Here is a 13129-nt window from a genome sequence, read left to right on the forward strand (position 1 = left end):
TATTTTGTTAAAAAACTATGGATTTAAACTATAGAAGAAAATGTTTAGTAATTATACATTTACAATATTTTACATACTGAATGGACCTTGAAAAAACATCAATTAAATTTTTCTTGAATAAATGATTTTGCATATACTAAGAAGTATTATATTTGAAATGAAAAATAGTATAAATTGTTTATGACACATATATTTTGTTCAATGAAACTGTTATGTTTTTAAATTAATGTTTTTATATAAGGGAAAGTTTTTCTATTTCAATAGGCCATCTGATTTTAAGGGTAATTACATACTTCCTGTATAAGATCTCACAGCAATTAAACCTCAATTATAAAATTGTTTATTTTTATGTGTAACTTATACTAAGTTATAACATAAGCAGTACAATAAATCATGAAAATTTAGATGTGCTGAACTGTGATCTTAAAATAATGCCATCAACATATTATTTTTGTTTGTTTGTTTTTTTGAGATGGGGTCTCATTCTTTCACCCAGGCTGGAGTGCTTGTGGCACAATCTTGGCTCACGGCAACCTTCACCTCCCAGGTTCAAGCAGTTCTCTGCTTCAGCCTCCCAAGTAGCTGGGATTACAGGTGCCTGCCACAGCACCCAGCTAATTTTTTGGTATTTTTACAAGATTTCACCATCTTGGCCAGGCTGATCTTGAACTCTCGACCTCATGATCCACCCGCCTTGGCCTCCCATAGTGCGGGGATTACCGGTGTGAGTTACCACGCCTGGCCAACATATTGTTTTGATAAAAATTCTAGACAAATAACACATCATTATTAGATTATTTTTCTTTCCACAGTTCATCAAAATACGTATCCATATAAATGTTCTCTTACCAAGAATCTATCCATGAAAGCTATTTATACCCAAACGTATATGCATACAGGTTATAGTATGAGTCCTAAAATATTTAAAGTACTGTTAAAAAAAACTAAGATTATGTTATTAATATTATTCAAGTAATGGGAACTTCAAATGCAACATAATTTGTGCAAAAATGCAAATGTAAATTTTAGAAGTAAATGAAAACATAATGGAACTGAGATGATTACATACATAAGCTTCTTAAGAAAATTTAAAGACAATTCCATTACTAATGAAATTATCTCTGAAGTCATTTTTATGTGTGAAGCTATCATCAAGGTATTAAAATTTCTATTCTGTGTTTAGAAACAGTAAAAATTTACTTGTATTTTGCCTGTTGCTAACTCCTGCAGAAGTACTTAAGATAATTCTCTCAAAAACAGACCTGCTTTGGCTTCTTTTAATTGTTTACAGACAAAATTAGCTGTCTTAAGAAACAAACTTGGGGAACTACACTGTGTTTTCAGATCTATCTCAGGAGATTAACACCAAGTGTTACTTTGAATGATCAGTTCTACCCTAGCTGAGCTTCGTGGTTTCTCACTGCTCTCTGAATTGCTGCACAGTACTTGACAACTTAAACAGTTCCGTTTGGGTTAGGTGATAAAGCAGTTGGGAGACTCTGTTTACGTACTTTGAATAGGACAAAAACCCCATGGAGAGGTCCAGGGACTGAGAAAGGAAACAGAACATGAATAAATTTAATCTTACTTTAGAATTTGGTCAGATTAATCAGTTTCCAAATATATATTTAGTTGATGTTGTTCTTGCAAGTGTTGTAATTATTCTATAGCCTCTGCTTCTCTTGACAGCCAACAGGAAGGAATTTATAATACATTAAAGAAACAAATAATTATTTTGTGTCAATCCCTTCAATAAAGTCTGATTCTATAATAAAAGGAGAATAAACTTTCAAATTCAAATTTTTCTCTCTACTGTGATCATTTCCAAACTTATAAAAAATGTAAAAAGGTTTGTATTTTTCTGTCGTTTGCCAGTAAAATGTTGTTGTTTTAATGTATCTTGACTTTTTTGTCCTTTTTGCCTTTACAGACAGGTGGTAAAGAGTTATTTCTAAAACTCAATTATATATAAATGATTTAGAAATATTAAATTAGAGAGGAAAACCAGATTCTATAGAGAACTCATTTTTGTTGCCATGTCAAAGAAAAATTCATGCTTGTTTATAATTTTTGGAAGAACTGTGTTAAGATGTGTAAATCATGCTGACTAAACATAGCTATAAAGTACTTTAATTTATACATTTGTTCTTAAAAGCTTTTGCTAGTTTGTAATAGAGATCTGCTTTCTCCTAATTCTGGAGTTTGAACTTCTAATAAATTATAAGTCAATAACCCATCCCACACTTCAGTTTGAGGTGCTGTTGTTCTATTTGTTTATGCAGATATAGGGAAAGAAAGTCTTACATTAACTAACACCATAGTTTGTGGCAGAACTCATTCATCAAATACATAGCCTTTCATTTTTCAAGTGGTATTTTAGTCCCTACCTTGCGTGTTCAGAAACGCTATGTTTGGAAAATGCCAGTAAATTACAGATGATTTCATGTATGTATCCTCTCATTTAAGAAAGGCAAGTCAAATTACAGATCCAGAATTTGCCTCTTCCAAATCTTTTCCCCTCTCTCACTTTAATGTAGTCTCAGTGTTTGGAGTTCTTTCTATTTCATGCAATAATCTTCACACTCACACAGTGTTAATAAGCCTCATAAGGGTTATTGTATCAAAACCTATATTCAGAACTCAAACTGATTTCTTGTATATAAGCTTTGTAAAACTTACATCAATGGGTTTATTTTATGCCTCTTCCCTGTAATTTTAAAGTTTGTCTACAAAACCTCTCTTTGGCGTTTCACTTTGAGTGTTTTAGCCCAGCACTGTAATAGAAGTTTAGCCATCTCTATGCCCTCTTTACTCCTTTCCTCTGCCAACTGTTCTGATGTGAAACTCAGTCAGTACATGGGTAAGCCTTGACCCGGAGAACTGAAAAATGTGATGACACAGGGAAATTCCATTCTGAGTTGATACAGTGTAACTAAGGAAATATTTACCCTTGGCAGATGTAGTGGGGCATGCAAAGCTCCTGAAAGATATTAAAGTAAGAGAATGACTGACAGTCCAAGCCAGAAAGAGCTTTTGCCTGAAATATGCAGATAATTCAAACATGATCCTCACTTGCTTTATTTGCCAGGGTGGGTGGGTATTGTCTTTACGGTTAAACCTAAGTAATAACTTCAGTTTTTCTCTCATTAGATACTGGCACTTTGGTAGCTCTATTGTATCAACGTTTAACCTACAAAGATGAAATCATATATAGAATAATGATCTCTACACTTCTGGTTTATGTAGGATTTTATTAGCAATTGAAAGTGCATATTTAAATTATTTGCTTTTTGCATTGTATTAAGAAGTACAATTGAATATAAGCATTACCAGATGCCATCACCAGTGCAGCCAAGTCACAGACTACTGAATGCTCTTAAAATGATGGCCGCAGCTGCACCTTGATATCACAGAAATATGGAAAGGCATGCCATATATCATAGTTGGCTGTTTTATAAAAGGCTATTTATTACTCAAGACTTAATGCAAAACATGTTAGGCCTTTGGACAGTCATTATGATGTTACGGAGCAGCCTATGTTCTATTGCACTCTTCTTTACCCTAGTGAAGCATGACTAGAGATAGCATGGGGTCATGTGAGTCTAGTTCGCCTTTGCTCTTCCTTTTAAAAATATTTATCTGATTAAATTTATAAAATATTGTGATTTTTAAACTCTGGTGAAAGGAATTTAAAACCAGCCTGAGCAACATAGTGAAACCCCATCTCTATTACAGGTAAGCAAAATGCTAAATAAATGCCTTGACTGTGAACATTGAAGAAAAGATTGAAGCAAAAGGAAGTATCAAAACAAATTCATTATGCTGACTTTAAACAAAGGCATTTTATCTTAAAGACAGGGAAATTCCAACTTATTAGCATTTTAGCAACCCTGGTTAAATTTCCCCTTCTCATTCCATAATCTATATAAACAACTCTGTGCACTCAGCTTCTCTTCAGTCTAACTATATTCTTTTCTGGGGCTGAAATTATATACTCATTAACTACCAACTCTCAAGTGGGTTTCTGTTTCCTGCAAAGCTTGCAGGTCATTACCCTGTCAGAAATCATTGAATTCAAGCCTTGGCTTTCCCATTTATACTTACAGCCTCTAATCGGTTGGATTTCTGTGCCAATCAATCTGTTCCCAATTGGCTTCCCTTAAATCTGAAATCATGTATTATAATCTGAGGCTTCAACAAGGCAGTACACTGTAAAGAACAAGTTCAGTTTTCTTATAAAGTTGAGAAATTGAGAAATATCAATTTAAATTTTGCTGATTGGAAATGTCTGATTGATATGCATGTTTTGGCCATTAGTATTTATCTGGTATTAAGTAATTTATATGTATATATATATATATATATATTTTACTTTTAATTTTGGACACACAAAAAAACTCTACGGTGCATTCAATAATGTATTTTTTTCTTTTCTAGAATGTGAAAGGTAATTCAATACAGATTAAATGATTACAATACAAAATGCTACCCCAGGCATAGTGGCTCACTCTTGTAATCTCAGGACTTTGGGATGCTGAGATGGGCAGTTTGCTTGAGCGCAGCAGTTCAACACCAGCCTGGGCATCATAGTGAGACACCATCTTTATAGAAAAACAAACAAAATGCTAAATTAATACCATGATTACAAATATTGAGAAAAAGAATGGAACATAAAGAAGTATCACAATAAATTCCTTAAATAGCCTCATATAATACAGAGAAAATGTTATTTAGTGAATTGTAATGGAATTATTAGAAATAACACATTAATAAATTATATTACAATATTATTACATGCGTATCATTTCTGGTCATGGTTTATGTAAAACTATAGCTCTGCAAAGATGATCTTAATTACATATAAGTTAATCTTTTATATCTCCTAATATTAATTGATTATGTTACTTGGAGTTACTGTATAAACCAGACCTAACTTCTTTTTGATTTATATCAAGACATGGCTATTTCCACTAGCTAAGTTTTTGCTTTGTTTAGGAAAAGTAGTTAAATAAAGTGGCAACAATAAAATTCTGATAGCTCCATCAGGTGAATTTATGAAGATGTACTATTTTGAATTCTGTAATGGCATTCGAGATTATCAAGGGTCAAATAACAAGGGTTGACATGACCCAGATATTTCTCATAACCTTTATTTCCCTATGCCATTTCACATTCTTCTTCTTCTTTAGTGTCTTATTGAATCCAAGTCTGGCGGAGTATGTACATGAGAAGAAACTCAGAGTGAAATACAAGTTAGAAGAATGCTTTAAACTAGAATTAAAACAATTTTATTTGATTTGAAATTGTAGAATAAACTATTTTTGTTGTAGTTTCAACTTTGTCACACTTGTTTTACATGACTAAATCACCTTACATTGGAAGCCAATCTACATATTAAATTTCATGTTTTTATTAAATACTGAGTGTAGAAATAACCTATCTAGAGTACTTCTACTTGAGACACATACGGAATATATGTATTGTAACAATATTAACATCATTCTTGTTTTTTGAACATTAACAAGATTTAACTTTCTACATTGTGAACTATCACAAATGAAATGGGTAATTTCCTTTGAAAGTGCATAGGTTGGAAAGCTAAAATAGAAGTGAAGAAAAGAACTATTCAAAAATCATTTTCTTCTTAAATGAGTTATCTATATTTTAGGTATTTCCTAGAAAGCTTTCAGTGAAATTATTCACTCAGAATTGTAATAGTTTGATTTGTTTTTCTTATTAAAATGCATCAAATGTAGGTATACATATATATTTTTCTTTTTTCTTCTAGCAATGGTTATTTTGAGCAATCTGGAACCAAATACAACTTATGAAATCAGGGTTGCAGCTGTAAATGGAAAGGGGCAAGGAGACTATAGTAAAATAGAAATCTTCCAAACATTACCAGTTCGTAAGTAATCATCTCTATTTTTTAATCCTCTTTTGCCATTCTCTTCACTTGCAAATTTAATAGATTTCAAAACGTAGGGAGATGTTTCAACACTTTTGGGACATGAATTATATCTTCAGTGAAGTGGTTTCTGAAGACAGTGACATCTCAGATTTATTAATATAAAAATAACTTGGCTTTAAAGCAAGGCAAAAAAAAAAGTGCACTAGAATACACACAGTAAAAATTGTTCCTGGGAAATTGTCCTCATGGCAAAATGTCCTTCTTACTTACAGTCTAATTAATTGGATTGTAGTGTTCAGACTATATTCTGGGAGAAAGAAGGAAAATGCCTACGTAACATGTCCAATATTTTGTTCTTTTGTTGAGGTATGACTATTGACCTTATTCCACAAATTATGTGGCTCTAAGTGTCAAAAAAAGAATCATGAGGTTAATTCATTACCAGAATGACTGCAGATGAATAAGGATTGTAGCCTTGTTCTGGTAACTATCATGTCTTGAGGGATTGTAAGTCAATTGAGTTTACATGAAGTGAAGATTAAATTTTAGAAGACCTAACATTTCCTTTATGTTGAATAAATTACTTTAAAATGTGAGAAAACTTAATAACTATGACTGAACCAATGTTGTTATGAATCTATGCATAAAACTGCCTGTTATGTATATATGTTAGGATAGTGAAAATGGCTGCAATAAATTGTTTTACTCTAGATTGTGACCAGTCGCTCTCTGTTGGTTATCAAAAAAATCTGTCAGATGAGTTTCTTTTCTTCATGCCCAGTGCCAGCGTCTTTGTTAGCCCCTTGCAATTTTTTCAACAAGATGACTCTAAGTATGTCTTGATTTATAATTCTACCTTCATTCTAGTCTTCCTCTACCCCAGTTTCCAAACACCTCATATTAGAAGCCAATCTACATATTAAATTCCATGATTCTATTAAATACTATGGAAATAATCTACCTAGAGTACTTCTACTTGAAACACATACAGAATATAGGTATTATGTACCCGCGCCTGGCCTTACATTTTTCTTGAGTGACTATGGAAATTCAAATGGAGATCTATCCCTTCTAGGCTTAAAATTCTCAACCATAGCACTCATCACCTTCCCAGATTCCTTCAAGTCCAGCTTTTGCCTGCCTGCTGTTTTTCACATTTCCTTTACCAACTACAGCAGAGTTCATTGCTTTGGAAGGTAAAACTGTAGTTTAGTAATTTTTTTTGTTATCCTTTCCCCCCACAACAATTCTGTGTTAATCCCTCTGTTTTTGATTCCTACAGATCCCCATAATCATGGCCATGACTCTTGATCTCCCTTCTAACTTTACTTCCTCCTACATTTAGGCACTGGAAACTTCCTTCACTAGTTTATAAAACACCTCTCTAAGCATTTCAACCAAAAGTCAACACTCTCTTACTCTTTCTTTTTGTCTCTCCCTTTTAAATTATAAAACTTTTTTTCTCCTTTTTGAGGCAGAATCTCGCTCTGTTGCCCAGGCTGAAGTGCAGTGGCATGATCTCCCCTCACTGCAACTTCTGCCTCCTGGGTTCAAGTGATTCTCCTGCCTTGGCCTCTCCAGAAGCTGGGACTACAGGCAGGAGCCACTGCACCTGCCCTTAAATTATAACACTTCTATTCTCTTAGTATACTGTCCTTGACTTGCCAGTCTTTACCTTACACAGAAGCAGTTTGAAGGTAACTTGAGATTAATATAGTAACTATTCATTTTAGCTTCTTCTCAGGATTGTTTCCAAGTTCAAATAAGATCTTATATGCAAAGTATTTAGTATGCCAAAGCTATATATGATTAATTATTGATTGTTATTTATACTCTTACATAAGCATTATTTTATAATTGTGGATAGAAACCACTAGTTTTATTTCTCTCTGCTTGAATATACATTTGTTCTTAGCTACTTTTTCAAAATATCACTTGTAATAGATCACAGATTTGATATATGAAAAAAGTTAAGTGTATGCATAAACATTTTAAATATATTTGTAAATCATTTGCTACTGAAAATATATTTCTGCTTCATAATTCTCAAAATGCTAATATTAAAATAATTTAGTCATAATAAAATTATTAAATAAATTTATGCTTTATATCATGCATATTCTAAGTTCCAGTTAGAAATAATACTAAACCATTTAAGCTATAACATTCACTCCATAACTTTTTAATTACCTCATAATCACTTATTAGTTATGAAAAATCTTATATTGATTTAAATAGTACTTTTAACTTACTCACCAAGATTTATTTTGTTGCATATAGATCAGGTAATAATATCTGCATGCCGGTTTAGTTAAGTTTAATGCAGAATGACTTTACAAACTCTCTATCCACTGTCTCTCTATATCTGTAAAATATGGGGCTACTTTATTATCTATTGACATGCCTACACATCAATTATATTTCTTTAATGACTTGACTTTCCTGAAACAAACTATTGACTTATTTAAGGTTGTAAGCATTATATTAGAAATAAAGATAACCAGCCAAACACGGCTTACACCTGTAATCGCAGCATTTTGGAAGGCTGAGGCAGGCAGATCACTTGAACTAAGAAGTTCAAGACCAGCCTGGCAACATAGTAAAACCCAGTCTGTACAAAAAATCTAAAAAACAAATCAGCTAGATGTGGTAGCATACACTTGCAGCTACTTGGGAGGCTGAGGTGGGAAGATCACCTGAGTCTGGGAGTTCAAGGCTGCCGTGAGCCATGATCACACCATAGAACTCTAGCCTGAGCAACAGAGTGAGATCCTGTCTCACGAAAGAATAAAGAAAGAAAAGAAATATGAAAAAAAGGAATGACAATAACCTGCTGAGAAGAAAAACGGGTTCTTCAGATTTAGAGATATGAAATCCTTTCAGTCAACTGCCTTTGTTTTTCTTGGCAAAGAAAAACAGAGTCGATAGCGTTTACAGTTTTTTTGGAAGATGCAAACTAAAGCTTCTGGAGAGAACCTTAGCTTTACCATATTATCTATATGCATATGCATATCCATGTCTATATCCATACCCATAGAGAATTGGATGAAACAGAAGCAGGCAAATGTCAGTGGATGCCCAAGCACATCACATCAGTGACACATGGCAGGGAGCTCCCATCCACATCACAAGGCAGTGGTGGTATCCCTTCACATAGAAAATTCTTGTACTTTGGTTTATCCCTGTTCTATTCAAAACAATATAAGATTCATTGTTATATAGCCATCTCTATGTTGAAGAATAATATAAAAGCAAAGTATACTGTGAACCTAGAAGAAAATAAAATATTGAAACACAGGTCTATAAAATTGGATACTGTCAAATTTATTTAAATGTGCATCTAGGAAAGAAAATGCTTATTAAAGCAGATAACTAATTGCAAGTCATTATCTTTACTAGTATATATATACACTAGTAAAGATTATATATATACCTGCTTTAATATCAATCTGTGTGATATATATATATAATATATTCCACACAGATTGATATTAATAAATGCTTACAAAACATTTACAAACTAAAGTTACATTAAGAAAATAAAAAGGATTTTATACTATTAATAATAAGAAAAATAAAGTTTTACATTTGTGCAACGCTGTACTTTTTTCAGAGCATTTGCATGTCAGTGAAAATAGTGTATTTGGTCTTGAGGCTATAGCTTTAACATGACACATCTAGATTGATGTATGTTGCTGCTTCTTGGATAGGGAAAATGAGGATCAGAAATTATATCACAAAAGAGCAACATCAAATGGGAAATCCAGGATAATACCATATATGTTGATTATATTACTGTTCTTTGTATTAAAATACAGTTTCTCTAGGTATCTGAAATGTGTGTCATTGAAGGAATGTTGTGTTGCATATCTAGGTGAACCAAGTCCTCCATCCATACATGGACAGCCAAGCAGCGGGAAGAGCTTTAAACTCAGCATCACCAAACAGGATGATGGAGGGGCCCCTATTTTGGAATACATTGTGAAATACAGAAGTGTAAGTACATTGTTTATTATGGTATCATACTAGGTTTTTTCAAATTAAAATGAGTTGCATTGAACTTATAAACAGATCAGGAGAGAATGCATATTTTGTATTTGTGATAATAAATGCTAATTTTCCTTCCATTCATGACCTTCATCATTGTGATTTTTTCTTTCTTTTTTTTTTTTTTTTGTAAAATCTAAGCATGGATCATCAAAATCTTCTCATGGCTTTCATCTTGTGATTTTCAGGTGTGAAATGGGACTAGTGAACATTTCAGAAGTCAGATATGATTTCCCCTGTCTTGCTGACAAGTTTCTCAGTCCACTTGATATTAGCAACTTCAGGCTAGGTCTGCCTGCCAATCATGTGGTAGGAAGGATTATTAGAAAAATCACACCTCAGAATAATCAAATACTTAGATTTATTTATTCAGAACATTTATCAAAGAATGTCCACAGTGAACTTGCGGAAGAGGGAATCATTTTCTTCAAGTTTAATTAGCACTGGCTAGTAAGGAAGTTTGAACAGCTAAAAGCTGCACAGGGATTTTTGACAGTGGTTGGGGGTAAACAGTGTTCACTAGCTGCAGAGTGATAAAGTGGCACTATGGACACTGCCTTTTTGCTTTCAGTAAAGATGATTTCAAAGGCCACTGAAAATAATTTCTTCAATTTTTTTTTATAAGGACCTTGGAGTTTTGGTGTCTACTGTAAAATATGTTAAAAAAAGAAACACAATTTTATAAGATTCATACAACATGAATTTTTTGCTGTGTTGACTGAATGCATATCAGTTCTATCCAAATAATTATATTTTAGCAGCTAGTGTTTAAAATAATTACTCCTTAGTAATATATGATTTAATTTTCAATATTTTTTCACAAATCCCCAATTTTCTAAATTGTAATATTGCTGCTTCTAAATTCAAATATCTACTCTCTGAGGGATAATAAAAAAGAAAACTAGATTTTGATTGGCATAGTTTAATAAGTAATTTTAGATATCTATCATTATTTTAAATTTAAGATTAATATTCCTTTCAGAGGACAACTTTTTGTCCCAGTTTTCATACTCAAGTGAGATCTCTTGGCCACTCTCATTTGCCCATTTGTAAACTCAGTAGAAGAGAGATAATCTTTTCTAGGGACATAGGCTTGGTGCTGGACTGGTAGAACAGGCTCTCCATGCAGATTGTTGCTCATAATTGTAGGATGAAAAATTTATGGTACAAAATACTGGGTGATAGTAACAGCTTATAAGGAATCATAATATAATAAAGTTTCACAGTGGACTCTAAAATGCAATGAGTAGCTGTGAAATTATTTTTGTATATTCTATTTGTACTGTATTGCCAGTAGTGGTCCCAGTCATTGATGAAAACAAAAATATTCCTTGAGTAACACTGCATCTATTTAGAGCAAATTAGAGTTACAAAAAGAAAATAATAACATTTTTGACAGGCATATGTTTTTATATATATATATGTATGTACACATACACACACACATATATATACATAGTTTAAAACATAAATTAGTATTTTAAAAATCTGACTTCAAATTCATTTTCATTTTTTTTATTTTTTATTATTTTTTTTTTCTTACTGTTTTTTTTTTTAATTTTTTATTGGATTTTAGGTTTTGGGGTACATGAGCAGAGCATGCAAGACAGTTGCGTAGGTACACACGTGGCAGTGTGCTTTGCTTTTCTTCTCCCCTTCACCCACATTTGGCATTTCTCCCCAGGCTATCCCTCCCCACCTCCCCCTCCCACTGGCCCTCCCCTTTTCCCCCCAATAGACCCCAGTGTTTAGTACTCCCCTTTCTGTGTCCATGTGTTCTCATTTTTCATCACCCACCTATGAGTGAGGATATGCGGTGTTTCATTTTCTGTTCTTGTGTCAGTTTGCTGAGGATGATGTTTTCCAGATTCATCCATGCCCCTACAAACGACACAAACTCATCATTTCTGATTGCTGCATAATATTCCATGGTGTATATGTGCCACATTTTTCCAATCCAGTCTATTATCAATGGGCATTTGGGTTGATTCCAGGTCTTTGCTATTGTAAACAGTGCTGCAATGAACATTCGTGTACATGTGTCCTTATAGTAGAATCCAGAATTTACAAAGAACTCAAACAGATTTATAGGAAAAAAACAAACAAGCCCATTCAAAAGTGGGCAAAGGATATGAACAGATACTTTACGAAAGAAGACATATATGAGGCCAACAATCATATGAAAAAATGCTCATCGTCACTGGTCATCAGAGAGATGCAAATCAAAACCACATTGAGATACCATCTCACGCCAGTTAGAATGGCGATCATTAAAAAATCTGGAGACAACAGATGCTGGAGAGGATGTGGAGAAAAAGGAACACTTTTACCCTGTTGGTGGGAGTGTAAATTAGTTCAACCATTGTGGAAGACAGTGTGGCGATTCCTCAAGGCCTTAGAAATAGAAATTCCATTTGACCCAGCAATCTCATTTTCATTTTTTAAAGTGTGGATTAGAATTAATCTTCTTTGAAAATTTATGTTTGAAAAGCAGATGGATACAAATAAGCAAGATTTTAAGCATAATGAGATTAGTGAGATTTAAGAGACACAAGTTCGTTTAATGGCACGCAATAAATTTTACCTTTGTACATAGTTGGTAAAGTGTACTTGATATGGCTTAGTCTTAAGGTTTAAATAAGAACAGGTTCTGTCTTCAGTAAACTTACACCTTCCATTTTGTCACCCTTCTTTTTCTCCCTCCCACTTCATGGTAAAAGTGCCTAGTTTCTTCCCATTTACCCAATGTCTGTGCTTACCACTCCAATAAAAGTATGTCTTTCTCTATCCCCTCATTTCTAATTTCCAACCCTTTCTAACTCTGGAAGTACAAGAGGATCAACAGATTCTCTTCATAACAGTGGAAGTGATTGATTGTACGTATTATTATTCATACACAACTAAAATTGATAATCAATTACTAAGTTATCTGTCTTAGAGCTACTATCATTTTAACAGGGGACATTGTTTTAATAGTAGAAATTTAAGCACCTATGCCAAATTTTATAAAAGTAATGGCACACTCTAACCCTTTGTATTACAAGATAGGCATTGCTCAATCTTGGAAAGTCTGTATTTTGTAATTAATCCAATAAAAGATATTGTTTCATATTTTTTCCTGGAAAACTGAAACTTAGGGAATTTGAGTGACTTTATGGGGAGAGGGAACAG

General features: G+C 33.1%; 1 protein-coding gene across 4 annotated transcripts in view; it reads left to right on the forward strand.

Moving 5' to 3' along the window:
- The window catches only part of NCAM2 (neural cell adhesion molecule 2), a 549137-nt gene that overhangs the window by 471696 nt on the left and 64312 nt on the right, over positions 1-13129 (forward strand). For all 4 annotated transcript variants that reach the window (XM_035282876.3, XM_054249026.2, XM_035282875.3 and 1 more), the window contains exons 13-14: positions 5789-5908; positions 9786-9907. In XM_035282876.3, coding sequence (XP_035138767.1) covers positions 5789-5908; positions 9786-9907 — 242 coding nt within the window. The remainder of the gene's footprint in view (positions 1-5788; positions 5909-9785; positions 9908-13129) is intronic.

This window comes from Callithrix jacchus, chromosome 21 (genome assembly GCF_049354715.1).
Source record: "Callithrix jacchus isolate 240 chromosome 21, calJac240_pri, whole genome shotgun sequence".
Classification (NCBI taxonomy): domain Eukaryota; kingdom Metazoa; phylum Chordata; class Mammalia; order Primates; family Cebidae; genus Callithrix; species Callithrix jacchus.